The sequence below is a fragment of the Papaver somniferum genome, chromosome 6 (assembly GCF_003573695.1).
Source record: "Papaver somniferum cultivar HN1 chromosome 6, ASM357369v1, whole genome shotgun sequence".
Taxonomy (NCBI): domain Eukaryota; kingdom Viridiplantae; phylum Streptophyta; class Magnoliopsida; order Ranunculales; family Papaveraceae; genus Papaver; species Papaver somniferum.
Genome location: NC_039363.1, coordinates 172015043 through 172042548, shown reverse-complemented (window position 1 = coordinate 172042548; position 27506 = coordinate 172015043). Strand labels below are relative to the sequence as shown.

General features: G+C 39.2%; 1 protein-coding gene and 3 long non-coding RNA genes across 4 annotated transcripts; all 4 read right to left on the bottom strand.

The window, feature by feature from the left end:
- Positions 1-1170: 1170 nt before the first annotated feature.
- Positions 1171-7881, bottom strand: LOC113290126 (30-kDa cleavage and polyadenylation specificity factor 30-like). Its single transcript, XM_026539665.1, has 7 exons — positions 7263-7881; positions 6526-6915; positions 5233-5395; positions 4949-5059; positions 3599-3667; positions 2914-3000; positions 1171-2459 (listed from the first exon to the last, which is right to left on the bottom strand). Exons 1-7 carry the CDS (start codon positions 7652-7654, stop codon positions 1572-1574), a joined length of 2100 nt encoding a protein of 699 aa, XP_026395450.1. The 5' UTR covers positions 7655-7881; the 3' UTR covers positions 1171-1571.
- Positions 7882-8449: 568 nt separating this feature from the next.
- Positions 8450-9411, bottom strand: LOC113286560. The gene is made up of 3 exons (XR_003329358.1): positions 9382-9411; positions 9072-9142; positions 8450-8492 (listed from the first exon to the last, which is right to left on the bottom strand). It is a non-coding gene; the product is annotated as an uncharacterized LOC113286560 (long non-coding RNA).
- Positions 9412-9773: 362 nt separating this feature from the next.
- Positions 9774-11180, bottom strand: LOC113286603. The gene is made up of 3 exons (XR_003329376.1): positions 11137-11180; positions 10720-10821; positions 9774-9830 (listed from the first exon to the last, which is right to left on the bottom strand). It is a non-coding gene; the product is annotated as an uncharacterized LOC113286603 (long non-coding RNA).
- Positions 11181-11189: 9 nt separating this feature from the next.
- On the bottom strand, positions 11190-11999 carry LOC113286602. Its single transcript, XR_003329375.1, has 3 exons — positions 11953-11999; positions 11384-11458; positions 11190-11253 (listed from the first exon to the last, which is right to left on the bottom strand). It is a non-coding gene; the product is annotated as an uncharacterized LOC113286602 (long non-coding RNA).
- Positions 12000-27506: the final 15507 nt, after the last annotated feature.

Sequence of the window (27506 nt, the reverse complement as noted above, 5' to 3'; positions counted from 1 at the left end):
GGGAGTAATATTTTATATTTTAACTTTACTTCGAAAACAAATATTTTTTTATCATATTACAGTGAATAGAAACAAATAATGGGACCCAGATGGTCCATTTTGGAACAGGTTTTCCACCGTGGAAAATCGTATATAGCCATCCACGCGGTTTGGCAAATATTTTTTTTTACCCATTGCCGTAGGAACTGCGCTAACGACCAAGATCGATGGGTCCTAATTAGTAAATGCATCAAAGCATCTTTGGAATGGTCATACGAAAGAAAGCTACTTACAGTGAATAAGCCTGGTTTAGTAGAGTTGGGAGATTTGTTTTTCTTAGATAAAGATTTGGCTCTTATTAGCTCTTCTTTTGTTGTCCTTCTATTTGGCACTGTACTTTCCGGGCAGTTGATACCATCACTTTCCAAATTTAAAAGTTCAACTCGGTCATCAAATTTTGTAGTTCTCTCTTTTGGATAAAAAGATGGTCTCATCTGTAAAAAAACATAATACCAAAACAAGTTGTTTCGTCATTTCAAAAAATATGTTACGTTAAATGTGCATACTTATGCAGATGTGTAATGTGTTCATGAAAACGAAATACCCGTACATGGATTTTGTGATTCTTCAAAGAAGGATGATCAAATGCCGGTTGTTTGTGGATGTCGATACAATCGACGATATCGCCCCATGTAGTCTTCCAACATAAAAGACAACCATTCCGATGATGGATTTTGTCAGCCATTAAGCATAAAAAGAAAAATGCGTATTCACATAAATTTTCTACCATTATCTCATAAAAATCTTTTTGTTTTGGAATATGGCTTTGATCAAGGTTCTGAATGCCATATAACAAGAATTAGTAGTCTTTTATACAAGAAAACCAGACACCGTCGTCAAGGTGAATTTATTACAGGTCTATTGTAGAAAGCAGTTAATAATAATTATTCTTTTCTAGTTTTGGTACAAATGGTGTTAGTTTGTTTTTCCATTAAAAATGTTGATTATGGGATTCATTATGGATCAGAAGATTCACAATTCAATTGGATATGTTCTGCCAGTAAAAGAAAGAAATTCCTTCTGTAGTTGTGATTCAGGGATCTAAACATTCATTATCATTATCATTACTATAACATTAGTATGCAGAAAAAAATGAATTTGAGATGACTTCTATATGTAAGAAAGGAAATTCATTCAAAGAGAGCATTTTCTTCATTGGGTGGGTAAGAAATTCACAGTTCATAGTATACATACACTAACATATGGATGGAGAATGAATTCACTCATCCAGTTGGTTTTACACATTTCTCTATTTCACAAGGATTGTACTTGTTTCCCTGCCTGCTTAAAAAACCTAGTAAATCAAAAATGGTGGGGATACACCACCAAAATACTTTTGGCTTAGACATGTTCTTCATGTATTAGTCACAATTACATAGCAGTGAGCTTCAAAGATGTGAATGTAGGATTGACTAAACAAGAAATCTCACACAAACTAAGAAATCAGAAACTAAAAAGAAAGTCAAAGTACAGAGTAAACAAAAAGGGAAGAAATAGCTGGCTTTCTCCGCTGTCGGTGAGGGATGATGGCCTCACCGTTTCTTCCCCTCTCCATGCCTTGATCGTCTCGGTGCCTCGTCCTCACTTTCACTGTCATCATTTCTAAAGCTGCTTCCACCTCCAACACCACCACCATATGAGTCTTCACTTTGGGGTCTGCCTTGCTGATACTTGGCCTCTTCATCTGGTCCACTGCCAGCCATTTCCTGTCCCTTACTTTGATCTGAACCTGCACTATATCTATCACTTCCTGGTCGCCTTTGATCTCTCTTCACTACCCAATTGGGGTTCTGTGCAGATTGAGGAGGTGGTTGGCGGAACTGCTGCATACCCATCGGCCGATTACCTCGAACCTGTGCGCCTGGAGGCATACCCATTCCTCCCATGAAGGGACCCCTCCCAGGGCCCATCATCATCCCAGGAAATGCATTCCCAGGTTGTTGAGGCCTGCCATGAAAACCCATGCCTGCTGCGGGTCCGTTCCCATCCATAGGATTGAAGCCCATTCCTGGATTTGGACCCATGCCGGAAAAGTCACCGGGAAACCTAGGACCAAATGGAGGAAACATACGAGGAGCTACACCGAACATGTCTGGCACTGGGAAACCATCAGGTGTGACGCCCCCATAAGGAAAACCATCAGGACCCATCATGACAGGAGGGAAGCCGCGAACCCCTGGTAACGGTCTTGCTCCACGACCTAGCATTTGTGGGGGCCACATCATCCCTCTTCCCCTTCCTCTACCTATACCTGCTGCAAGAGCCTGGTTGTAGCCCTCATCTTCTTCCTCACTTTCTTCCTCTTCTTCTTCTTCATTATCCTCAAAAGGAACAATGTCAGGGTTCTCTGCCCCTTCATCTGGGTTGACTCCCTTTGCTTTCTCCTCCTCTCGTTTTATTTCTGCAGCAACAGCTATTGCCTGAAGCAAAAACAAAATATCCATTCAGATTTGATTTAGCACATCCAAAATATTTTTGAAGTGCAAAGCAAATATACTAATATAGACTGCACACTACTCCGTTTGTTTTTTTTCTTTCCGATAACTACTTTTTGACACTCTTACGCGATATATAAGGGGTCCACGTTCGAGTTGAGTTACAAAAGAGAGTAACAATTAAAATCGTAGGAGTGCCAACATAATCCAAAATCGTAGGAGTGCCAACATAATCCAAAAAAGGATTCATTAGCAAGATAACTAGCGTGAAGTATGGCCAATTGTCACAAGTTTATTATCACCATCCTATTGATTTCCATACTTTATATAGCAGAAACAAAGTCAAAATACATAAATTATCATCATGGGCATATATTTAGACAACATGGAGGTAAACTGGTTTCCCGTCATATACATAAGCTGAAAGTACATAACATACCATTAATTCACTATCTGGTTCAAGATAAAGCAAGGATGCTAGCTGCTCACCAACAGAAGGCTCAAGCTCTTGGCAGTCTCGACTAATCTGCAGTATCCCCAAACAAGAAACAATAAGAAAGATAGAAATTTGAGTCTGGAGATTTAGAGGTACAAGCAAGACATCTCAAAATAAGAACTGGCACGATATTAATGAAAACCAAGAGTTCGGGGCATTACTCAGTATACTAGTGTCCAAATGGCATAATACATGTGATAAAGATCACATTGTTGATCCGTGAACATAGATTTCAATAGTACTGGCATAACAAGTGTGCAAAGAAGAAAAAGCTTGCAAGAGAAACAAATCAAAAAGCAAGGGTTGAGATTGATCACTGTGTCTGTAAACATCATGAGAAAGCACGGATTTTCTATCAGTACCTAGACTTCAACCAGGAAGCCAGGCAAATACTAATGCCGCACCATTATGCCCAAGTATTCCGCCCCCAGAGATTATAACCACTAACACCAGAAAATGCTAGGCTTTTCTGAGAAGCACTCTGTACTATAGCCCCAATCAAGAGGGAACCATTTGGGTAAATCATAGAGACAGATTCCCTGATTTAAGGCCCAGTAGCATAGGGCTACATTCTTCGCCGAGAAAAAAGATAAAAAGAGATGATGGCAAAAGATCTGTTAATACATACCTTCACTGGCAAGTTCTCATTGTACGGATTCCTCAAATGACGAGTTTTATGGAAGGACAACTCACATAGCTGCAGTAACAAAACATACAAAGCTCACAGTCAGGTTCACGATACGAACATATGAGGTCAAATCTTCTTAACAGCAGATCATGTTAAGAAGACTAATGATAAAGAACAATTAATCAGTTGTCACAACTGTGCAAGGGGTATACATCCATAAAGACATTCACAAAATTGATGTTAAGGCCATGCTAGGTATCAGCTTTGGAAACATTAGATGATATTCACAAATTCGTGAAAGCACTTCTTCCGGATCTATAAGTTAAGAAGATAATAGTAATCTTAGCAAGCCTATTCTTTAGCATTGCGACAGTTTAAGGTTAAACTAATCAGCAGTTGACAAGGACCACAAGATGAATGGAAACTGCAACTACATGCATAAAGATTCTGCAAAGTCAATAGATCATCTCAATTTCAAACTTTCCATCAATTAAAATTCTGATACTTGATGTGCTTCTCAGTTCTAAGAATCTTAATTAAGGTGGTGTATTCCAATTACATTGTCAAGTTCTTAATTCTTACTTCAGATTCATAATGACACCGATTTACTCCCTGACCAACTTTCTCCTTCCAAATTTTGTATGGAAGAGAAAGGGAGTCTGGCATAATAACGTGTTGGGGGAAATGATACTCTTTTGGATTATTATGCTTTAGCACAGCAAAAAAAAAAAGGATGGGGGGGGGGGGGGGGGGGGGGGGGGGGGGGAAGAAAGAAAAAAAGAAAAAAAAAAAAAAAAAAAAAAGAAAAAAGAAAAAAAAGAAGAAGATTAGGAAAACATCCTATCTGATAACATTCGAAACACTAGGAAGAACTTTTTGAATATGAAAAACACAAAGATTTATATTGTCAAGTTCTTAATTCTTACTTCAGATTCATAATGACACCGATTTACTCCCTGACCAACTTTCTCCTTCCAAATTTGTACGGAAGAGAAAGGGAGTCTGGCATAATAACGTGTTGGGGGAAATGATACTCTTTTGGATTATTATGCTTTAGCACAGCAAAAAAAAAAAGGGGGGGGGGGGGGGGGGGGGGGGGGGGGGGGGGGGTGAAGAAAAGAAAAAAAAGAAAAGAAAAGAAGAAGAAGATTAGGAAAATATCCTATCTGATAACATTAGAAACACTAGGAAGAACTTTTTGAATATGAAAAACACAAAGATTTACCTCAAAGAATTATATTCTATATAGGTTGAGATTTTCATGCAGTACAATCAGATTACTAAAATAATTCCAGGTTTGCAGCTCATGGCAATAACAAGGATGTCAATATAGGGTCCAAGGATATGTACCTTTAACCATTTAACGGAGAAATTGCGTCCATAATGTGCAGTTCCATGCGCATATTTCCAGTTTCCTCCCCCAACATATCCACCAATTTTAGACATCATTTTTGCGCATCCCTAGCAATCAGACAGCAAGTAACCATAAGATGCGTTGCAGAACCGTAACAGCATTATGTACCCTTACGTTTTGAACAGAAAGCAGCTAAAAAATCTCCTTGATCCCCTTATTTGACATAAGTATTGAAGTTCTTAGACTTGAAGTTCTTAGAATATATGATCACCAAATCTACCTGGAAGTGTCGGGTTCGATTGACTGAAAAGATCAAAACCACGTTCTCAGCAGAGTCAAAAGCTTCATTAAGTTTGGCCTCGTTACTCCTTTGAGTTGCCCAGACTCCTTGTTGTACGGATAACTCCAAGTTTTCACGATTACAACTTTTTACAATAAAGTACCTGATACATATACCAACAAAACATAATTAGACACACACATGCAGAATCTAAACACGTTTGATAGGTAAGGTGTGCCAGGTTACATAACAATTAATAAGTCGATCAGGAGATAGAAAATGGAACATGTCAGGATTGATTCCAAAGATTCAACATGCTGATTTCACATGAAACAAGTGCTGCAATATTTTACTGTAACGCCTATAGATCCAATACCACGTAAAAAAGACTGGCACTCAAGAACAAGGGATGATGTAGGTGCACTATACATGCATAACAAGAATATAAATAAACAAATTTGGGATTCACAGATCACCAAGCAAAACAGTTCACAATGGTTCATATAAAGTACACATGATAGCATGGGAGTAGAATAAAGTTAGCAAATAGCGGACAAGGTAATTAAGAAAAAGTTTAGGCGGACGTAGTTAACAGATGAGAATGACCAGAATAAAAACGGGCAGCACTTAATACAACAATAGGATCACCGATAGATAAAAGCAGAAAGAAATTCATCTGTAAGATGAGACTATCAGTTGAACATGATGATTTAATATCCTGGTGTTGTCATATAGTATAAGACTAATAAAATGTTTCTACCAGGCAATTGGATTACAGTTCCTGCTACATCTTCAATCGTTTAATGATCAGCCCTGGGTCAACCAGTTACACAATTGATGTGAACTGAACAGTTGGATCAGAGTTTTCTTTTTCGGGCAATCTAAACAATGTAAAGATCACAGGTTCTACAGCTTATTCAAGACATTAGCAAGGACATACCTTGATCACTAATAGAAAACATTCAAAACTCAAAACACAAAATCCTCACTGACAATCTATTTGCAATATAAATCACCAAAGGTCTCAATATTAATATGTTGAAAATTAACAGAATCACTTGTGACTGCGCCCTCTGAGCGAAAATTATTTCACGAGGAAAACAAAAACCTGTAAAATTACTTGAAGAAAGTAAATCCACAATAAATACATTAGACGAGGAACGAAAATCACAGCGAAATACTTTTAGAAAATAATACAGCTTAAACGCGACTTATAAAAGCAATGTCAAAGAGTATATACTACAATATTATGCTTACATAGCCTAAATAAAAATCTAAAAGCTCTGCACACACCGAGTTAATCCTTGGGGGAGCGGTACCGATTTGCTGGCTTGATTTGACAAACCATCCTGTATGGTTTGTGGCTGAGCCTGGTTAACCTGTTGTTGCTGAGGTTGTGGAGCTTGCGAATGTTGTTGTATATTGGGGGAATCGGCAGTTGTAGGTTGCTTTGCTACTAGAGCTGGATTAGCAGGGTTTGAACCTGGTGGAAATGGTGGCCTCTCTGTTTGTTGGTTATAATTTGAATTCCTATTTTGAAAAAACCTGTTTGAAGAATTATAGTTAAAGTTACTCAAATGTTGAATCTTCTGAAATACTTCTTCAACAGGAGGTGGAGGTCCAGGCAGTTTTGCATGTCTATATCGACAGTCAGGTCCATTCGGACAAAAACCTAACTTGTACCTGCAAAATACCAGAATGAACCCATCAGAAACATACAATTCAAAAGTCGTTACAGTTTAGAATACTGAACTCCAAAAAAGCTCTAAATTGATACTATTTTTTGACGCAGTGTGACATTCAATAAAGATATGAGTTTATCGTGCAAGTCACATACAATAACTGACCCATTTTTAATCTTCTGCATTAGCATATAGGATAATTGATAACAGAATTCACTAGTTGAGGTCATGTGAATTCACTAGTAACCATTTGCCTGTCTATACAACTCTAATTTAACCATCAAATTCCATTCCTATCTAAAAACACTTAAAATTCAACTTAAAAAAAATAAAAGTTAGAAACCTTACATATTGCATTCTTTAATATCCTCATTAGTGTGTTTATAAACACAATCTTGTTCTCGACATTCACCATACAAACGAAAGAATCGACAAACGGGCATTCTAGATTTATCATACTGATGTAAAAACCCACAAGCATCACCTTTCATACACAAACTTCTAAGCCAATGTCTACAAACAGTCTGTCTAAAACTTCTTCTCCCATTATGAACACCACCACCAGCACCACCAAGAGGTTCAGCTGCAGTATTTGCAGATGGACCAGTTGTTTGATTAAGACCAGACACATTAATAGAATCATGTGTATTCAAATTTATGGAAGCTGATGGATTTGCAGTAGCGGTTGTCTCTAAACCTCCTTCAAAATCAAAACTTAAACCTCCTTCGGTATCATCCATTGTTGATTTATGCGTTACAAACCCTAATTAGGTTTCTCTGAAGATAAATAAGAAGTTGATTTTAATGGAACATAAGAAAATTCAGATGTTGCAAAACCCTATTTAGGGTTTTGGGTAAGAACAGATTTGGGTTTCGAAAGGAAAAGGTCGTGAGAGAGAGATCACTGTGGAGAAGTCTTTGAATGAGGTGGGAAAATACGGTGAGTGTGAAACAACAGAGAGCTTAATGCTCGACACCTTTTGGCACAAGAAGTCTTATGGGGTTGCTGTTTCTTATGGTTTTCCGATAGGGGAAATTAGGCTCAGGCCCAACCCATGGATAACCCATAATATGAGGCCCTTAATTAAAAAAAGTTTAAATCTAGGCCCCGAGTTTTTAAAAGACCTTGATACCCTTATGCATATTGTCAAGCCCATAATTAAATAAAATTTAAATCTAGGCCCAAAATTATTAAATCTAGGCCCGAAATTATTAAAATACAGTGCGAAGGTGTAAACAGAAGTTACACATGCATATGGCATGTGTAACCAGAAGTTACACATCCTTATGATATGTGTAATGCAAAGTTACACTTGTATATATATGCAAATAAATAGACATCAAAAAAAAACACAAAAAAAAAGTTATTACTTTAATATTCATTTACAATAATTTCTTAGCATGTGTAACTAGAAGTTACACACGCATCTGTTTAGTGTAATTGAGAGTTACATATGTGTCTATCTAGTGTAACTGAGAGTTACACATGCATCTGACTTGTGTATTCAGCGTCAACTCCAGTTCCAGCGAGACCATTACCACGTTTAAGCAATTAGCTTTTATGAAGTTATCTAAAACCTGAAATATAACAACAAGCAATCAGTATTTATACGATTAAAATGAACAGTACATAAAACAATGTATATTTCAGTTTCACAAGCATCTGACTAGTGTAGCTAGCGGTTACACATGCATCTGAATTGTGTAACTGAGAGTTACACATGCATATAACATGTGTAACTAGGAGATACACATTCATATGGCTAGTGTAGCTAGCAGTTACACATGCATATGACTAGTGTAACTAGGAGTTACACATACATATTGATATGTGTACCCAAAATCAGTATGTGTAAGTAAAAGTTACACATCTAAGTAGAAACTACACATCTAATTTGCATGTGTAACTGGTATCTACACATCTAATTAGCATGTGTAACTAATAGTTACACATGCATCTCACTTGTGTAACTAAGAGTTACACATGTATCTAATCAGTCTAATAATCAGTATTATCCTACCATTCTGTAATCTGGAGATAATGCATCATTATTATACATTGTTTGAGGCATGTAATTGAGATCTAAAATGTGGTTTTCAAGAATTATCATCTCATATGAAGGACAAATGATTAAGTCAACAGGGTTGAGCTTTTACCTCTGAGGTGGCAACGACACACTATTCCCAGATATATGAATCCCATGCTTCTTATGAAACAATTCATCACCCTGAAAATTGCAGCACAGTAGTCAGTACCAGACAATACAAGATCCCTAAAATTTTCAAAGTGAAAACCAAAATCAATATCCGAATCTAAAAGCAATTCAGCACAAGAAACATATTCATCAATCTCGCAAATGGAAATCAAAACATGTATGCAACATATAATGCGCATCAGAAACTCTTGGCGGCATATTATCCATCAAAATTTAACAGCAAAAAGTATATAACAAAGGCATATCCTCACCTTAGCTCCAACTACAACACCACCACCACCACCGGCTCCAAAACCTGCACATATACCACCACCGCCACTTATAGCCAGAGGAGATCCTTCATACAAAGAATTTCACTAACACAATAATGCTACTCAAGATGAACACGCTAACTGAAACAGTTGGGTTTCATGGTGCTTAGCAGGTACACATGTAATGGCTTATGTAAACGGCAGTTACACTTGCATATGGCTTGTGTAATCTCCAGTTACACATCCATATGCTTGTGTACTCAGAGCATATAAATTATCTTCATCAGCGCTAGAAACAGGGATATCACATAGAGTTGCTCAATAAATAAGATAAATGACACTTACAACATATGATGTATCTCAGCTTTAGCTTTCTCCTTCTCATTAAGCATTGGAGTCTAATGATCTGGACTTGACTATGCTCCAGAGTCGCTTTTCTGCATTAGAAACTGCTGAAACATTAAACATAATAAAATCATTAAACTGAAATATCCTATGCAACCACATGATATCATTTTTGCTCGTCTAATGCATAATATGTAATAGTTATATTTCTCATTTCATGTCATACAAGTTTCGCAGAATACGACATAACAAACTTCCAAAAGAATGTACTTGCACGAAGCTATGGGACTGAACAAAGGATAAAACCATCTAGCAAGTGGAAGAAACATAAACTCCATCTTTCAAGTTTTCTTGAGTAATATATGTGGTTTTACAGCATGTGTAACTAGCAGTTACACATCCATATAGCTTGTGTAACTACTAGTTACACATCCATATAACTACTGAAATACAAGCTCAGCAAGACCAGTGACAAAGAAAAAAAACTAAGCATTACAACACTATGAAAATAACCCATGTAAACTAGAGACTCTAAAAGCTACTACTTATCCAACCAACATAAGCTCAAACATGAAATTTTATGCTATTTCAATCAACTAATAACGGATAGAAGTTTCATATTAGGTTACATATGCATATCCCATCAAATTAGCATAGTTACACATCTATTTTGCATGTGTAACTAATATATACACATCAATTTAGCTTGTGTAACTAGAAGTTACACATCTAATTAGCATGTGTAACTACTAGTTACACATCCATAGTCTACCAATACTATGCTGGTAAAAAAGCCTTACACTGTGAAGTGGGAAACCTGGTAAAAGTTCATACACAAGAAAACTGTACTACATGTAATCGGCAGTTACACATTCATATATCATGTGTAATTCGCAGTTACATATGTCATAAGCATATGTAATAGGAAGTTACACATGCATATGGCATGTGTAAGCCGCAGTTACACTTCAGTGTTTTTTAAAGCCATCTTACCATTGGGAGAATAGATACTGAGATGAATTGGATCGGTAGAGATAGATTTGGAGCGTCATGTCCCTTTATTTGTTTCATCTGCGATCTCCTATCTCAGAGCAGCTACATAAATATAACAGATAAGCATGTTAGATGAAATTTATCAAATTGGGTCAGTTGTACAAATTATACTTAAATTTCAGAGAATCAAATGCTTAACGAGGACACCTTTGTATATCAAACAACAAAATTAGTTACAATGATGACCAAAATTTGCAGAGTAACCAAAACAGACCTAGGACCACGTAAAAAACAGATTAAACATACTTCCAACATTTGCAGAGTAACCAAAACATTTGCAGCATGACATCGGAAAATGAAGTACCTAACAACCAAATAACTAAGACACAACCAGTGAGAAACAACCAAAAAATTTACCTCAAGAGCAAAACATTGGCAGCATGGCATCTGAAATGAAGTACCTATAATCATCTTTATCAGTTGACTTCTACTTCTCAGCACTGCTTTCTTTCATATATGTCAACACATATGAGCCTGGTGATAAGGATGAATCAGAGCTTTCTAATTTCTCAGAAAAGTACAACAATTGAGCAATCAAACTCTTTTGTGATTCAAGAGTGTTTTCTGTTGTTTCATCTATAGCCACTTGGATAAACAAACTAACCAATGAAGCAGTTCTCATTCAATTTATCAATTCTGATATCACCAGTGCCTCCTCATCCTCCTAAAGAACCCCTACCTGCACCACCAACATCACCAGACCAGTTCATATGAGTGGATGAAAAATCAAATCAAATCTATGGGTAACAGAGACAATGATTCTTTGATACTGAATCTCAAAACATTATTTTAGATCGTAGCTACAAATTAAGATTTACGACGAATAGATATAGATTTTTTGTTCAAGTTTTTTCAAAAAATCTAAATCAAAACAACCAGAGTGAGTAGAAAATTGTAGATCTATGCTTCGATTTCAATTAGGATAGGTTAATTAAAAAAAAAATGAAGATATAGGTTCTGAAAACCCTAAAATCCTTAAGAGAAGATGATACTTATACGCAAAATCATGCTCATCTTTCCCATGATTAAGGATCTAAACTCTAATTAAGGATCAGATAATGAAATCGAGATTAATTTTCATTTTTTTTTTCAAAATCAATAAAATCAAACCACGAGAAATTTGATTTCAACTCGAAATCGATTAATGAAAGCTTTAAAGGAAGATTAACTTACCTTTCAATTCGTTTTTCCTGATGTTTCTCTTCGATTTCTTTGGTTAATTATCAGACTAAACAAATCATCTGCATCTTCCGTAAGATCTATCTTTTGATCAGATTCAATCGATCTTTGACATAAATGAAAATACAGAGGCATAAAAGGAGAAGATGCAACCAATCGTTGTTGTTGCAGTCGAAGATTTGATGAAGACGAAGAAGATTTGATGCAGTCGAAAATGAATCTCAGGAACCCTAGAAACCATTGTTCTACAACAGAGAGAGATAAAGATGAAAGAGAAAGAGAATACAGAAATGAAAAGAAGCTTCTGGGATTCCCTTGTATAAATACTAAAGGGCAATGTTGCCATTATTAAAATTCGGAATAATTAATTATGGGCCTGATCTAAAGATAATTTGATTTTTCGGGCCTAATAATATCATTTTATGAAAGTGTGGAGTTGAGGGTGGAGGATCCATTTTGTGGGGCTTCTATATGTTTGAACCCATATAGTAGGGGGTTCTAGTATTTTTCACTTTCCGATATGGATGCGGAACAGGATTCCAGGCGAGTGTGGTGTGGGCAACTCTAGTGTGAATCATTAGATTTGGTTCTTTGAGAGCAAACTGTAAGAGTTAAAGGCCTAGACAAATAAAGCTCTTGTATTGAACGGTGAATAAATCTTCGCTTCATATTGGTGGAAATAGAATTTTTCTGAGTTTTGTAAAACGAGCGTTTTGGTGAGGACACTTGACAACGTATAATTCGTTGTCATTGGTTTCCTATTTTGACTGTTTTTGTTTATTCCGTGAATAGCAAGGACGTATCCTTTTTAGAAGATATACCAAAGTTAACTAGGTTTCCTAATACGAGCAAAACATGAATTTGTGCACGTCTATATAAAAAGCCTCAGCCACGTTTACAACACAAATTTTGCTTTGGGTTTCTACTACGAATTGGAATCGTGTGTAATTGTATAAAAAAAAATTTGTCTGTCATTAAGTTTGTTTGAATGTGTTTTTTCATAATCAATATGTGGTGCGTGATTGTTCCTACTTAAATTTATCCGGTCACTTTCAAATCTGCTTTCCTGTTTTAAACGTGTTTCTTAATTGCATACCAATCATAATAATATTCTTAACACTACTATGTTTCTTAATTAGGTCATTGAAGCGAATTGAATTGTCTCTTTCCTCGCCTTAGTGGAGACTACTGATTTAGATCCTCAATTGTTGTCTGGTGCATGCATATTCAAAGTGTTCCCAGCCTTCTTTGCCTCATAAGAGGTAGTCTTACATATGAACAATATTGGGTTTTCTTCTATTAAGGTAAAATAAAAAACGATTTAATTCCCAATCTGATTTAGATAAGGGCAATTAATCCTTATGAATCTAATTTTAATCTCTTTTGATTAATATCATGTTGTTGTTTACCACGTGGATTCAATGAAATTTTACACTTTTTCACTGAGCTTCTAAATACAGGACTTTTCAAATAATTTCACTAGGTTAGAGCTCAAAGATTAGGGAGGACGTGGTACGCATCTTAAATCAGGTAAGTTTTTTTTCTTCTTTTAACCTCTTGTAAGACCAGAAACAATTTAAACTTTAGCCATATTTTTAGTACTGCAACTAAAGTATGAAGAACAAAAATAGATCTCATGGGCATTGGGTGGTATAAGTTTAACTATATATTGTAGTAGAAACCTTCCTCATTCGTTAGATATTTTCGCCAAGCCCTTACATTCAGTTCATCATTAATGCTGTGTTTTTTGTCTAAACTACCCACTTTGTTGGCTCCAATGGTAACAAATATTTCCTAGCACACTTGCTATTGTTTGGAAATTTCACCTTCTTTGCTATTCTACTAATCCTTGAAGGTTATATGATCGAATATTTTTGTAGGATAACTGATCTGTCTAGCTTACCATGAACTTCTGCAACATCTTTATATTCTCTTATTTCACGTCTTCTTTGTTTATTATACTCTGAAACTAGGACTTTTTTTTTTCAAATATTTTAAATATATACAAAAAAGAAGAAAAAAACCACATATTTTACACATATTTTTCCGAAAATAAAAGGAAAAAAATTAAATATTTCCAAAATTAAAAGGAAAAAATTAATAAAATCCGCACATATTTCTTATCTTTTCTCCACCTATTTAATGTATCTCAATCGAAAATACATTTCCACGGGGCAGGGCGAAGCCCCGCGCACACCAAATCAGTAATGCGCCATCATGGGGTAGGGCAAAGCCACGCGCACACCAAGTTACTAAAAGAAAAAAATGCCCGGTGCGTAGCACGGGCATAAATCTAGTGGCTTCTGAAAACACTTGCAGTCAAACTTATTGCTTCATCATTCCATGTGGACAAGTATTTTGAAAAAAATCCAAGAGGCTCTTTTTACCGAATACGTTATTGAAAAATTATATGGTACCCCGTGCGCGGATTGAAGAGGAGGAACGACACTCGAACATTATTAGGAAATATGGCTAAACTTAAAGGCCTAGACAAATAAAGCTCTCATATTGGACGGTGAGTAAACCCTCGCTTCTTATTGGTCGAAATAGTTTTTTTTTTTTTGAGTTTTGTGAAACGAGCGTTTTGGTGAGGACACTTGGCAACGTATAATTGGTTGTCATTGGTTTCCTGTTTTGACTGTTTTTGTTTATTCCGTGAATAGCCAGGACGTACCCGGTTTAAAAGATATGCCAAATTTAACTAGATTTCCTAGTACGAGCAAAATATGAATTTGTGCACGTCTATATAAGAAGCCTCAGACATGTTTACAACACAAACATTGCTTTGGGTTTCTACTGCGAAGGAATCGTGTGTAATTGTATAAGAAACCTTTGTATGTAATTAAGTTTGTTTGAATGTGTTTTCCCATAATCAATATGTAGTGCGTAATTGTTCCTACTTAAGTTTATCTAGTCACTTTCAAAATCTGCTCTCCTGATTTAACCGTGTTTCTCAATTGCAGACTAATCATAATAATATTCTTAATACTACTATGTTTCTTAATTAGGTCACTGAAGCGAATCGAACTGTCCGGTGCATGCATATTCAAAGTGTTCTCAACCTTCTTTGCCTCACAAGAGGTAGTCTTACATATGAACAGTATTGGGTTTTCTTCCATTAAGGTACAATAAAAAACGATTTAATTCCCAATCTGATTTAGATAATGAATCTAATTTTAATCGCTTTTGATTAATATCATGTTGTTGTTTACCACGTAGATTCAATGAAATTTTACACCTTTTTACTGAGCTTCTAAATACATGACTTTTCAAATAATTTCACTTGGTTAGAGCTCAAAGATTAGGGAGGACGTGGTACGCATCTTAAATTAGGTAAGTTTTTTCTTTTAACCTCTTGTAAGACCAGAAACAATATAAACTTTAGCCATATTTTTAGTACTGCAGCTAAAGCATCAAGAACAAAAATAGATGTAGGAACAAAAATAGATCTCATGGGCATTGGGTGGTACAAGTTTAACTATATATTGTAGTGGAAACCTTCCTCATTCGTTAGATACTTTCGCCAAGCCCTTACGTTCAGTTCATCATTAATGCTGTGTTTTATGTCTAAACTAACCACTTTGCTGGCTCTAACGGTAACAAAATTTCCTAGCACACTTGCTATTGTTTGGACATTTCACCTTCTTTGCTATTCTACTAATCCTTCGAGGTTATATGATCGAATATTTTTGTAGGAAAACTGATTTGTCTAGCTTACCATGAACTGCTGCAACATCTTTATATTCTCTCCTTTCACGTCTTCTTTGTTTATTATACTCTGAAATTATGAATTTTTTTTCCAAATATTTTAAATATATATAAAAGAGAATAAGAAAACCACATATTTCACACATATTTTTTCTGAAAATAAAAGGAAAAAATTAAATATTTCCTAAAATAAAAGAAAAAATTTAATAAAATCAGCACATATTTCTTATCTTTTCTCCACCTATTTAATGTATCTCAATCGAAAATACATTTCCACGGGGTAGGGCGAAGCCCAGCGCACACCAAATCAGTAATGCACCATCATGGGGCAGCGCAAAGCCACGCGCACACAAAGTTACTAAAAGAAAAAAATGCCCGGTGCGTAGAACGGGCACAAATATAGTGGCTTCTGAAAACACTTGCTCTTATTGCTTCATCATTCCATGTGGACAAGTATTTTGAAAAAATCCAAGAGGCTCTTTTTACCGAATACGTTATTGAAAAATTATATGGTGCCTCGTACCCGGATTGAAGAGGAGGAACGACACTCGAACATTATTAGGAAATATGGCTAAACTTAAAGGCCTAGACAAATAAAGCTCTCATATTGGACGGTGAGTAAACCCTCGCTTCCTATTGGCCGAAATAGTTTTTTTTTGAGTTTTGTGAAACGAGCGTTTTGGTGAGGACACTTGGCAACGTTTTGTTTATTCCGTGAATTGCCAGGTGTTTATGGGTGAAAACTGTTTCTTTTGGTTTTGGTAATTTTGGGTGTGTGGATGAAAAACAAATCTAAACCCTAAACAATGCACTGCACGGGAGTACTTTTGATTCGAGAGATCAATCTGTACAATCCTGGCCTAAACCAAGAAATGGTGGTTCCAGGCTTGCTTCGGTCACAAAGTGAAGGAGAAGGGTTGGTCTTAGGGAGGGAAGCGAAGAGAGTGTTGAGACCAGAATGGTTAATTCTGAAGATGTGGCTTGTTTTATGACTTGTATCAGAAAGTGGAACTGGCTTGCAGAGTGAAAAAGCTATCATTTCTCGGTAATTTCTGGATACTATGTTGTTGTCGACCAAAAACCTGTTGTTTGGTGGAAATAGGTGAAGCCTATTTATACAAGTCATATTTAAACGTACTCTGGTCTCGTAGGAAGTGGTAACGATTGGGTGATGGAAGAGTGGAGTAAGGTATAACCGTCAGAAACCGATGCTTCCATGATGAAGGAAGTGGATCCGTTTACACCCGTTACTTCTTGCCGCCACTAATTGTCCCGCTTCATGACACTTTCTTATAACGGGCGTATTGCACGCCGCACGTTGTAAACCGCCAGACCAATATCCTGATGAGTATCCCCCAATTTGTGACATGTTTGATGTCTCGAGTGTTTTCGTGGAAAACGTGTAGCAGGTTGCTATGTGCGTCAAGTCAAACTCAAGAGTCTTGTCGCAGGAAAATAGCATGTGATGCTATTAGGCACGTCTTGGCTGGTCGCCTAAAACTTGCCACAAGTCCGTCACTTCGGTAGCTAACTTGGATGGCTGAGATTGCATCTCATGAGGAAGGGTACCGTTGATTATGACTACCTTCTGTTGGCGCCTGGTAATGGCGCAGTGGCGTTTTCGGTGTATGCCAGTGGCACTGCGGTACGACTGGTATAGCTCGTGCATGCTAGTGGCACAGTGGTATAAGTGGCGCCTGGCGTAGCCATGTCCACGAGATTTAAGCGGCTGGTCGCCTAAAACTTGCCACAAGTCCGTCAGTTCGGTGGCGAATTTGGATGGTTGAGATTGCATCTCATGAGAAAGGATGGCCATTGACTATGGTCATATCTTGTTGTATAGCAAAGTGGCGTCATTGGCATGGTGGCGTCTGGCGTAGCCATGGCATAACGGCATGCCAATGGTGTAGCCGTGGCAGCTGTTTTGGCATATTAGTGTTAGACCCAAATATGTCTCTGGAAATATTGGCCATGTTGCTAAGTTAAACTTAAGGCCTTAGGAGAATCACTTAACCTAGTTGGCATGACGACTTTAGCTAAACTAGGGTTTAACGTATCGAAACCTTAATTAGCACGTGCGATGCGGCACAGTGGCGTGGCTGACATAGCTGGCGCATGCCAGTGGCACGATGATGCAAGTAGCGCCTGGTGTAGCCATGACCGCTAGGTTTTGGCACATTGGTGTTAGACCCGAAATGCGGCGTGGCAACATTGGCCTTGTTGGCACATCAATCCCAATGCTCTGGGGAACGTTACTTGGCTTGGTTTGCGTAGCAACTTTGCCTAAATTAGGGTTTGGCATGATGAAACCCTAATTAGTGTGTGTGGCATGCGGACGCGGAATTGCGACACTTTTTGTGCAAACGGTGCCATAGTTGTGCCAAAAGAATTATAGCAAGGCCATGGTGTGGAAACGACCACAGAAGTAAGGATTGTCGTGGGTGGCTATGATATGGCGCCATTCCTAGGGCTTCCTGGGTCCCACACGGCTCGTGGCATGTTGTGGGGTCGAAGTGGCATAATTTGTACCACGATTGGAAATTAGGGCTTTGGTTAATGCAGAATCGTGCTTCTGACTAGAAAACCCTAATTTAAGCTTATCATGGTGTTGGCCACGAACATGAGGTAGGTTAGCACGCAAGGCGCTATTTATGGCATGTTTTGGCATGCTGCCACAAAGTGGCATGTTGGCATGCCGCTCATCTCATTGGTGCAACATGGCACGTTTGGCATGTTGGCGCGGTTTTTGGAAAGACAATTGGCTTCGTGACCATCTGGCGCAATTTTTCCTTTTTAACACTATGGCAAGTTTAGAGCAACCTGATTGGTCAAAAAAGAGGGTCGGCCAAGCATGGGCATGGCTACACTTCTAGTGTGAGTGTGGCAGCTTTAGAGCAACCTGATTGGTCGAAGGAAAATGGGGCTGGCAAGTATGGGCCCAACCACAACTCATGGGAGTGTGGCAGGTTTAAAGGGACCTGATTGGTCGACAAAGGAGTAAGGGCCGGTTGGGTAGTATGGGGCATGGCCAAGTGGCGCCGGCTAGCCTATGGCATGGCCACGCTTCCTATCATTGTTGCTCCTTCTCCGCGGCTCCTTTATTCTTTGCTTTCTGATTTTGGGTAGGACTTTGCACCTACTAATCCATGGCGGATTGTTGCTTACACGCATCAGTCTGGATAAATTTCATGTGAACATATTGAGTTTCTCAATAAATACGCCAGTGGAGAGGTTGAACACTCATCACTTTACATGGCTCCGTTTCTTTGCAGAGTGACGGCACATTAAATGTGAGGTTTTACAATTTTACCCCTGAACCAAAAACCACCATCAACATTAAGTCCCCTGCTTAGCACGTAACAGTGGCATTGTTGCGGGGTAAGCATGAGATGGTGACATATGAGGATAAAAATCGAAAGGGAAGACATTAAGAGATTGCCAGGAAAATTCGACTAACCTTTGGCAGGAGGCATGAGTAGTCTATGATCCTTGTGTTGGCATACTTCTGGCTTGGCCACAGGGTGATGATGCCATGGAGTGTTGGCGCGGTGATCCTTAACACAAAGATGAGTGTTGAGGTGGTGAAGCCGTCAGCACTATGACAAAAGCATTGAGTGTTGAGGAGTTTGAACATCTCAACACTAGGAGGAAAGATGTGTTGAGGCAGTACGCCTAACAACATAGTGGTGAGTGTTCAGGAATTTGCAATCTCAATACTAAGGAAAAGATATGTGTTGAGGCAGTTTTCCTGGCAACACAGTGGTGAGTGTTGAGAAAATTTCCAACGTTTCAACACTAGGAAAAATATGTGTTGAGGAAGTTTGCCTGGCAACACGGATGATGAGTGTTGAGGAAATTTCCACGTCTCAACACTAAGGAAAAATATGTGTTGAGGCAGTTTTCCTAGCAACACGGATGGTGAGTGTTGAGGAGTTTGAATGTCTCAACACTAAGAGGAAAAATGTGTTGAAGCAGTTTGCCTGGCAACACAGTGGTGAGTGTTGAGGAATTTACACGTCTCAACACTAAGAGGAAAAGGTGTGCTGTGGAAGCATGCCTGGCAAGACAGTAGTGAGTGTTGAGGAATTTACACGTCTCAACACTAAGAGGAAGGATGTGTTGAGGAAGCATGCCTAGCAACACAGTAGTGAGTGTTGAGGAATTTACACGTCTCAACACTAAGAGGAAAGGTGTGTTGTGGCAGCATCCCTGGCAACACAGTAGTGAGTGTTGAGGAATTTATACGTCTCAACACTAAGAGGAAAGGTGTGTATTAGCAGCATGCCTGGCAACACAGTAGTGAGTGTTGAGGAATTTACACGTCTCAACACTAAGAGGAAAGATGTGTTGAGGAAGCATGCCTAGCAACACAGTATTGAGTGTTTAGGAATTTACACGTCTCAACACTAAGAGGAAAGGATGTGTTGAGGAAGCATGCCTAGCAACACAGTAGTGAGTGTTGAGAAATTTACACGTCTCAACATTAAGAGGAAGGATGTGTTGAGGAAGCATTCCTAGCAACACAGTAGTGAGTGTTAAAGAATTTACACGTCTCAACACTAAGAGAAAGGATGTGTTAAGGAAGCATGCCTAGCAACACAGTAGTGAGTGTTGAGGAATTTACATATCTCAACACTAAGAGGAAGGATGTGTTGAGGAAGCATGCCTAGCAACACAGTAGTGAGTGTTGAGGAATTTACACGTCTCAACATTAAGAGGAAAAATGTGTTGAGGCAGTATACCTGACAACACAATAGTGGTGTTGAGGAATTTTCACGTCTCAACACCAAGAGGAGACTGTGTTGAGGCAGCATGCCTGACAACACAGTAGTGAGTGTTGAGGATTTTACACGTCTCAACACTAAGAGGAAGGATGTGTTGAGGAAGTATACCTAGCAACACAGTAGTGAGTGTTGAGGAATTTACACGTCTCAACAGTAAGAGGAAAGGTGTGTTGTGGCAGCATGCCTGGCAACACAGTAGTGAGTGTTGAGTAATTTACACGTCTCAACACTAAGAAGAAAGGTGTGTTGTGGCAGCATGCCTGGCAACACAGTAGTGAGTGTTGAGGAATTTAAACGTCTCAACACTAAGAGGAAAGATGTGTTGAGGAAGCATGCCTAGCAACACAGTAGGGAGTGTTGAGGAAGCATGCCTAGCAACACAGTAGTGAGTGTTAAAGAATTTACACGTCTCAACACTAAGAGAAAGGATGTGTTGAGGAAGCATGCCTAGCAACACAGCAGTGAGTATTGAGGAATTTAGATGTCTCAACACTAAGAGGAAGGATGTGTTGAGGAAGCATTCCTAGCAACACAGTAGTGAGTGTTGAGGAATTTACACGTCTCAACATTAAGAGGAAAAATGTGTTGAGGCAGTATGCCTGACAACACAATAGTGGCGTTGAGGAATTTGCACGTCTTAACACCAAGAGGAAAGTGTGTTGAGGCATCATGCCTGACAACACAGTAGTGAGTTTTGAGGAATTTACATGTCTCAACACGAAGAGGAAAGGTGTGTTGAGGAAGCATGCCTGGAAACACAGTAGTGAGTGTTGAGGAATTTACGCGTCTCAACACTAAGAGGAAGGATGTGTTGAGGAAGCATGCCTAACAACACAGTAGTGAGTGTTGAGGAATTTACACGTCTCAACACTAAGAGGAAAGGATGTGTTGAGGAAGCATGCATATCAACACAGTAGTGAGTGTTAAGGAATTTACACGTATCAACACTAAGAGGAAAGGATGTATTGAGGAAGCATGCCTAGCAACACAGTAGTGAGTGTTGAGGAATTTACACGTCTCAACACTAAGAGATTTAAAACTTATTTGATATGCCTAATAGATATAAAACATTAGTTTAAGGATAATTACTTAGCTCTATCTCCGCTAGGTATGTCCTTCGCGCATGACTGGGCTTTAGGTGTATCAGGCTCTCCCGTGAGTAAGCAGCGTGACAAAAGTCCCCATGTGTAATTATCCTGAGCTTATTTCCTCGTGGAAGATGTGCTTCCATTGCATTCGATGGTAAAGAGGTGACTGCGTTTAAACTTCTAAACCTATAGGAGGCTTCAGTCCCCAAGTGTAACTTACTTTTATTGTACCACCTTGAATCCATGCCTATGTGATTTGATACAAGTTTATCGTACTCTCCTGGATGGGATGCTTGGAACATCACATGGACAAAATATTCTTTGCAGTGGTTGTTGCTATGGTGAAGCTCAAACGAGCAGCAACGGTTCTTGGCAGCAGCTGTGATCAAAAGAGATTTGGCTGGCTGCGATCACAATCCTTGACAGGGAGGAGTGGCGGCTACGGGAACGAGCCTTGGTAGGAAGGAGTGGCGGCTTCTGGAGAGAACGTTGAAGCGGCTTCTGGAGCGAAACGTTTAAGAGGAGCGGCTTCTGTAGGTGAGACGTTGAAGTGGCTCCTGGAGAAAAACGTTGAAGCGGAAGGGATTCTGGGAAGAAGGTTGAAACGGCTCCTGGAGTGAAACGTGGAAGCGAAACGGCTTCTGGAGCGAAACGTTGAAGCGGAGTGGATTCTGGGGAGAACGTTGAAACGGCTCCTGGAGTGAAACGTGGAAGCGGAGCGGCTTCTGGAGCGAAACGTTGAAGAGGAGCGGCTTCTGGAGGTGAGACGTTGAAATGGCTCCTGGAGCGAAACGTTGAAGCGGAACAGCTTCTGGAAGCGAAACGTCGAAGCGGAGCGGCTTCCGGAAGCGAAACGTTGAAGCGGGGCGGCTTCTGGAGCGAAAAGTTGAAGCGGCTTCTGGAGAAAAGTTCGAAGCGCCAACAAAACACAGATGAGAGCTTGAAAATATATCTCAGCGCTGCACCTTGGAGAAATAAAAAAATCTCACACACATGCTCCATCATAGGTTACATGGTTTTGTGAACAGAGTCCCCCGAAAGCATTAATGCACAACTCCACCAACTGATGTTCGGTCACATTTGGTTTATGACAATCTAACGCCCGAATTCTGAATCCCTTGACTAATCATTCGGATGTTCATTGTTTCGCTCTTTTTGAGTTGTGGCCATGTCCGTCTGATCCTTAGCAAAAACTCTTGTATTTCCATCAAATCAGCAATGGTAATAGGGGATCGGCTTCCTCTGGCTCCCCCAGTTTCTCGACTTGATGGTGGAGTACCAGCAGCTCTGGTGACGGTTGTAGGTGTCACACTTGAAGAAACGTTGGGGGTGGCGGCAACGGCTCTGGCTCTGCTGACCGGAGGTGTAACACCTGAAGGAACATTTTTCGCGCCGATGGTGTTGACAGGTGGCGTGTTAATGCCACTGGAAGGAACATTAATACCGAGAGTAATTTCAGCGCTAGTGTTTTCAGGGTTTGTTGCTGATCCGGACCTGAAATCTACCATCTAGAGATCAGGATTGAAAAATGAAATTTGGAGATTGGAAATTGATATTGCAACCGATAGATTAATCTCCCACTGTGGTCGCCAATTGTTTATGGGTGAAAACTGTTTCTTCTGGTTTTGGTAATTTTGGGTGTGTGGATGAGAAACAAATCTAAACCCTAAACAATGCACTGCACGGGAGTACTTTTTATTCGAGAGATCAATCTGTACAATTCTGGCCTAAACCAAGAAATGGCCGTTCCAGGCTTGCTTCGGTCATAAAGTGAAGGAGAAGGGTTGGTCTTAGGGAGGGAAGCGAAGAAAGTGTTGAGACCAGAATAGTTAATTCTGAAGATGTGGCTTGTTTTATGACTTGTATCAGAAAGTGGAACTGGATTGCAGAGTGAAAAAGCTATCAATTCTCGGTGATTTCTGGATACTATGTTGTTGTCGACCAAAAACCTGTTGTTTGGTGGAAATAGGTGAAGCCTATTTATACAAGTCATATTTAAACGTACCCTGGTCTCGTAGGAAGTGGGAACAATTGGGTGATGGAAGAGTGGAGTAACGTATAACCGTCAGAAACCCATGCTTCCATGATGAAGGAAGTGGATCCGTTTACACCCGTTACTTCTTGCCGCCACTAATTGTCCCGCTTCATGACACTTTCTTATAACGGGCATATTGCACGTCGCACGCTGTAAACCTCCAGACCAATACCCTGATGAGTATTCCCCAATTTGTGACATGTTTGATGTCTTGAGTGTTTTCGTGGAAAACGTGTAGCAGGTTGCTATGTGCGGCAAGTCAAAGTCAAGAGTCTTGCCGCAGGAAAATAACATGTGATATTATTAGGCACGTCTTGGATGGTCGCCTAAAAATTTCCACAAGTCCGTCAATTCGGTGGCGAACTTGGATGGCTGAGATTGCATCTCATGAGGAAGGGCATCCGTTGATTATGGCTACCTTCTGTTGGCGCCTGGTAATGGCGCAGTGGCGTTTTTAGTGTATGCCAGTGGCACTGCGGCATGACTGGTATAGCTCATGCATGCCAGCGGCACGGTGGTATAAGTGGCGCCTAGTGTAGCCATGGCCACGAGATTTAAGCGTTTGGTCGCCTAAAACTTTCCACAAGTATGTCAGTTCGGTGGCGAATTTGGATGGCTGAGATTGCATATCATGAGAAAGGATGGCCATTGATTATGGCCATATCTTGTTGTACAACAAAGTGGCGCCATTGGCATGGTGGCGTCTGGCGTAGACATGGCATAGCGGCATGCTAGTGGTGTAGCCGTGGCAGCTGTTTTGGCATATTGGTGTTAGACCCAAATATGGCTCTGGCAATATTGGCCATGTTGCTAAGTTAAATTAAGGCCTTAGGAGAATCACTTAACCTAGTTGGAATGACGACTTTAGATAAACTAGGGTTTGGCGTATCGAAACCTTAATTAGCACGTGCGTTGCGGCACGGTGGCGTTGATGACATAGCTGGCGAATGCCAGTGGCACGATGATGCAAGTAGCGCCTGGCGTAGCGATGGCCGCTAGGTTTTGGCACATTGGTGTTAGACCCGAAATGTGGCATGGCAACATTGGCCTTGTTTCCATATCAATCCCAATGCTCTGGGGAACGTTACTTGACTTGGTTGGCGTAACAACTTTGCCTAAATTAGGGTTTGGCATGCCGAAACCCTAATTAGTGTGTGTGGCATGCGGACGCGGCATGGCGACACTTTTTTAGCAAACGGTGCCACAGCTGTGCCAAAGGAACTATAGCAAGGTCATGGTGTGGAAACGGCCACATGAGTAAGGAGTGTCGTGGGTGGCTATGATATGGCGCCATTCCTATGGCTTCATGGGTCTCACACGGCTCGTGGCATGTTATGGGGTCGAAGTGGCATAATTTGTACCACCACTGGAAATTAGGGATTTGGTTAATGCATAGTCGTGCTTCTAACTAGAAAACCCTAGTTTAAGCTTATCATGGCGTTGGCCACGAACATGAGGTAAGTTAGCACGCAAGGGGCTATTTATGGCATGTTTTGACATGCTGCCACAAAGTGGCATGTTGGCATGGCGCTCATCTCATTGGCGCAACATGGCACGTTTGGCATGTTGGCGCGGTTTTTGGAAAGCCAATTGGCTTCGTGACCATCTGGCGCAGTTTCCCCTTTTTAACACTATGGCAATTTTAGACCAACCTGATTGGTCAAAAAAGAGGGCCGGCCAAGCATGGGCGTGGCTACACTTCTGGTGTGAGTGTGACAGCTTTAGAGCGACCTGATTGGTCGATGGGAAATGAGGCTGGAAAGTATGGGTCCAACCACAACTCATGGGAGTGTGGCAGGTTTAAAGCGACCTGATTGGTCGACAAAGGAGTAAGGGTCGGTTGGGTAGCATGGGGCATGGCCAAGTGGCGCCGGCTGGCCTATGGCATTTCCACGCTTCCTCTCATTGTTGATCCTTCTCCACGGCTCCTTTATTCTTTGCTTTCTGATTTTGGGTAGGACTTTGCACCTACTAATCCATGGCGGATTGTTGCTTACACGCATCAGTCTGGATAAATTTCATGTGAACATATTGAGTTGCTCAATAAATACGCCAGTGGAGAGGTTGAACACTCATCACTTTACATGGCTCCGTTTCTTTGCAGAGTGATGACACATTAAATGTGAGGTTTTACAGTTTTACCCCTGAACTAAAAACCACCATCAACACCAGGACATACCCGGTTTAAAATATATGCCAAAGTTAACTAGAGTTCCTAAGACGAGAAAAATATGAATTTGTGCATGTCTATATAAGAAGCCTCAGACATGTTTACAAGAAAAACATTACTTTGGGTTTATACTACGCAGGAATCGTGTGTAATTGTATAAGGAACCTTTGTCTGTAATTAAGTTTGTTTGAATGTGTTTTTCCATAATCAATATGTAGTGTGTAATTGTTCCTACTTAAATTTATCTAGTCACTTTCAAAATCTGCTCTCCTGATTTAACCGTATTTGTCAATTGTAGACTAATCATAATAACATTCTTAATACTACTATGTTTCTTAATTAGGTCACTGAAGCGAATCGAGTTGTCTGGTGCATGCATATTCAAAGTGTTCTCAGCCTTCTTTTCCTCACAAGAGGTAGTCTTACATATGAACAATATTAGGTTTTCTTCCATTAAGGTAAAATAAAAAACGATTTAATTCCCAATTTGATTTAGATATAAGGGCAACTAATCCTTATGAATCTAATCTTAATCTTGGTTAATATCATGTTGTTGTTTACCACGTAGATTCAATGAAATTTTACACCTTTTTAATGAGCTTCTAAATACAAGACTTTTCAAATAACTTCACTTAGTTAGAGCTCAAAGATTAGGGAGCACGTGGTACGCATCTTAAATCATGTAAGTTTTTTTATTTTAACCTCTTGTAAGACCAGAAACAATTTAAACTTTAGCCATATTTTTAGTATTGCAACTAAAGCATGAAGAACAAAAATAGAATGTAGGAACAAAAATATATCTCATGGGCGATGGGTGGTACAAGTTTAACTATTGTAGTGGACACCTTCCTCATTCGTTAGATACTTTCACCAAGCCCTTACGTTCAGTTCACCATTAATGATGTGTTTTTTGTCTATATTTTGTTCACAAATTCAATTTATCACTTCCCTTAATCCATATGTAGAAATGAGGAAGGTGTCCACTACAATTGTTGTTAATTACCGTTGTTGATCGTGATTTATGAGTCTTTATTGATTAACCTAATGTTCAATTCACAAAACTACATAAACTTGTATTTCATAAAATAAGCTAGATCATCAAGATGTAGGTAACGGAAAAACAAATTATACTATGGTATGTAAACATTAGTATGCTTTGCACGAATAAAACTACGGAAGCAAATCAAAGGATTCTTGTTGGTTGCTTTATCGATGATGAGAAAAAAAACATTTTTGTTATGATTAAGGATCGTTGATTCTGTGCACATAATACGAAGAGCTCTCAGTATGACTAATTAGTTGGTGAAATAACTGGGGTTGTGTCGTTGTTAAGTGATGTCATATCTTCTTAAATCCTACGGCCATGAAATTGCTAATTCGAAAAGGCTTCCGCACTGCGGGAGCAAAAACTTTTCTGTAAGTTTTACTGTCTCAAGCTTATAATCATTGTTATATGCATAGAATTATATCTTGATTTCTAGTCTACTAAAGTCAACTCTCGGACTAGAGTATGGTAGTTGAGTATTAGACTGAACCATCAATAATCCTCGAAGATTGAAGACTAGAGATCAAATGAAGAATTTGGAGAACTTTATCAATAAAAAGGTATGTGAAGACTGAACCATCTTATTTACTCACGTCATTTACCAGTCTATCTTATGAGACCATGTCGTATGATTTTGGTGGATTTCATATTGTGAAGAAGAAATTTTGAGTCAAGCTTGTCTTGATAAATCTCTCGAAATATGATTCAATCAATGGAT

Coding starts and splice junctions, on each gene's coding strand:
- LOC113290126 (XM_026539665.1), bottom strand. CDS start 7,654: ATGGATGATACCGAAGGAGGTTTAAGTTTTGATTTTGAAGGAGGTTTA. Junction 5,060..5,232: donor ATCGAACCCGACACTTCCAG/GTAGATTTGGTG, acceptor TCTGATTGCTAG/GGATGCGCAAAAATGATGTC. Junction 3,001..3,598: donor ATGAGAACTTGCCAGTGAAG/GTATGTATTAAC, acceptor GGGATACTGCAG/ATTAGTCGAGACTGCCAAGA.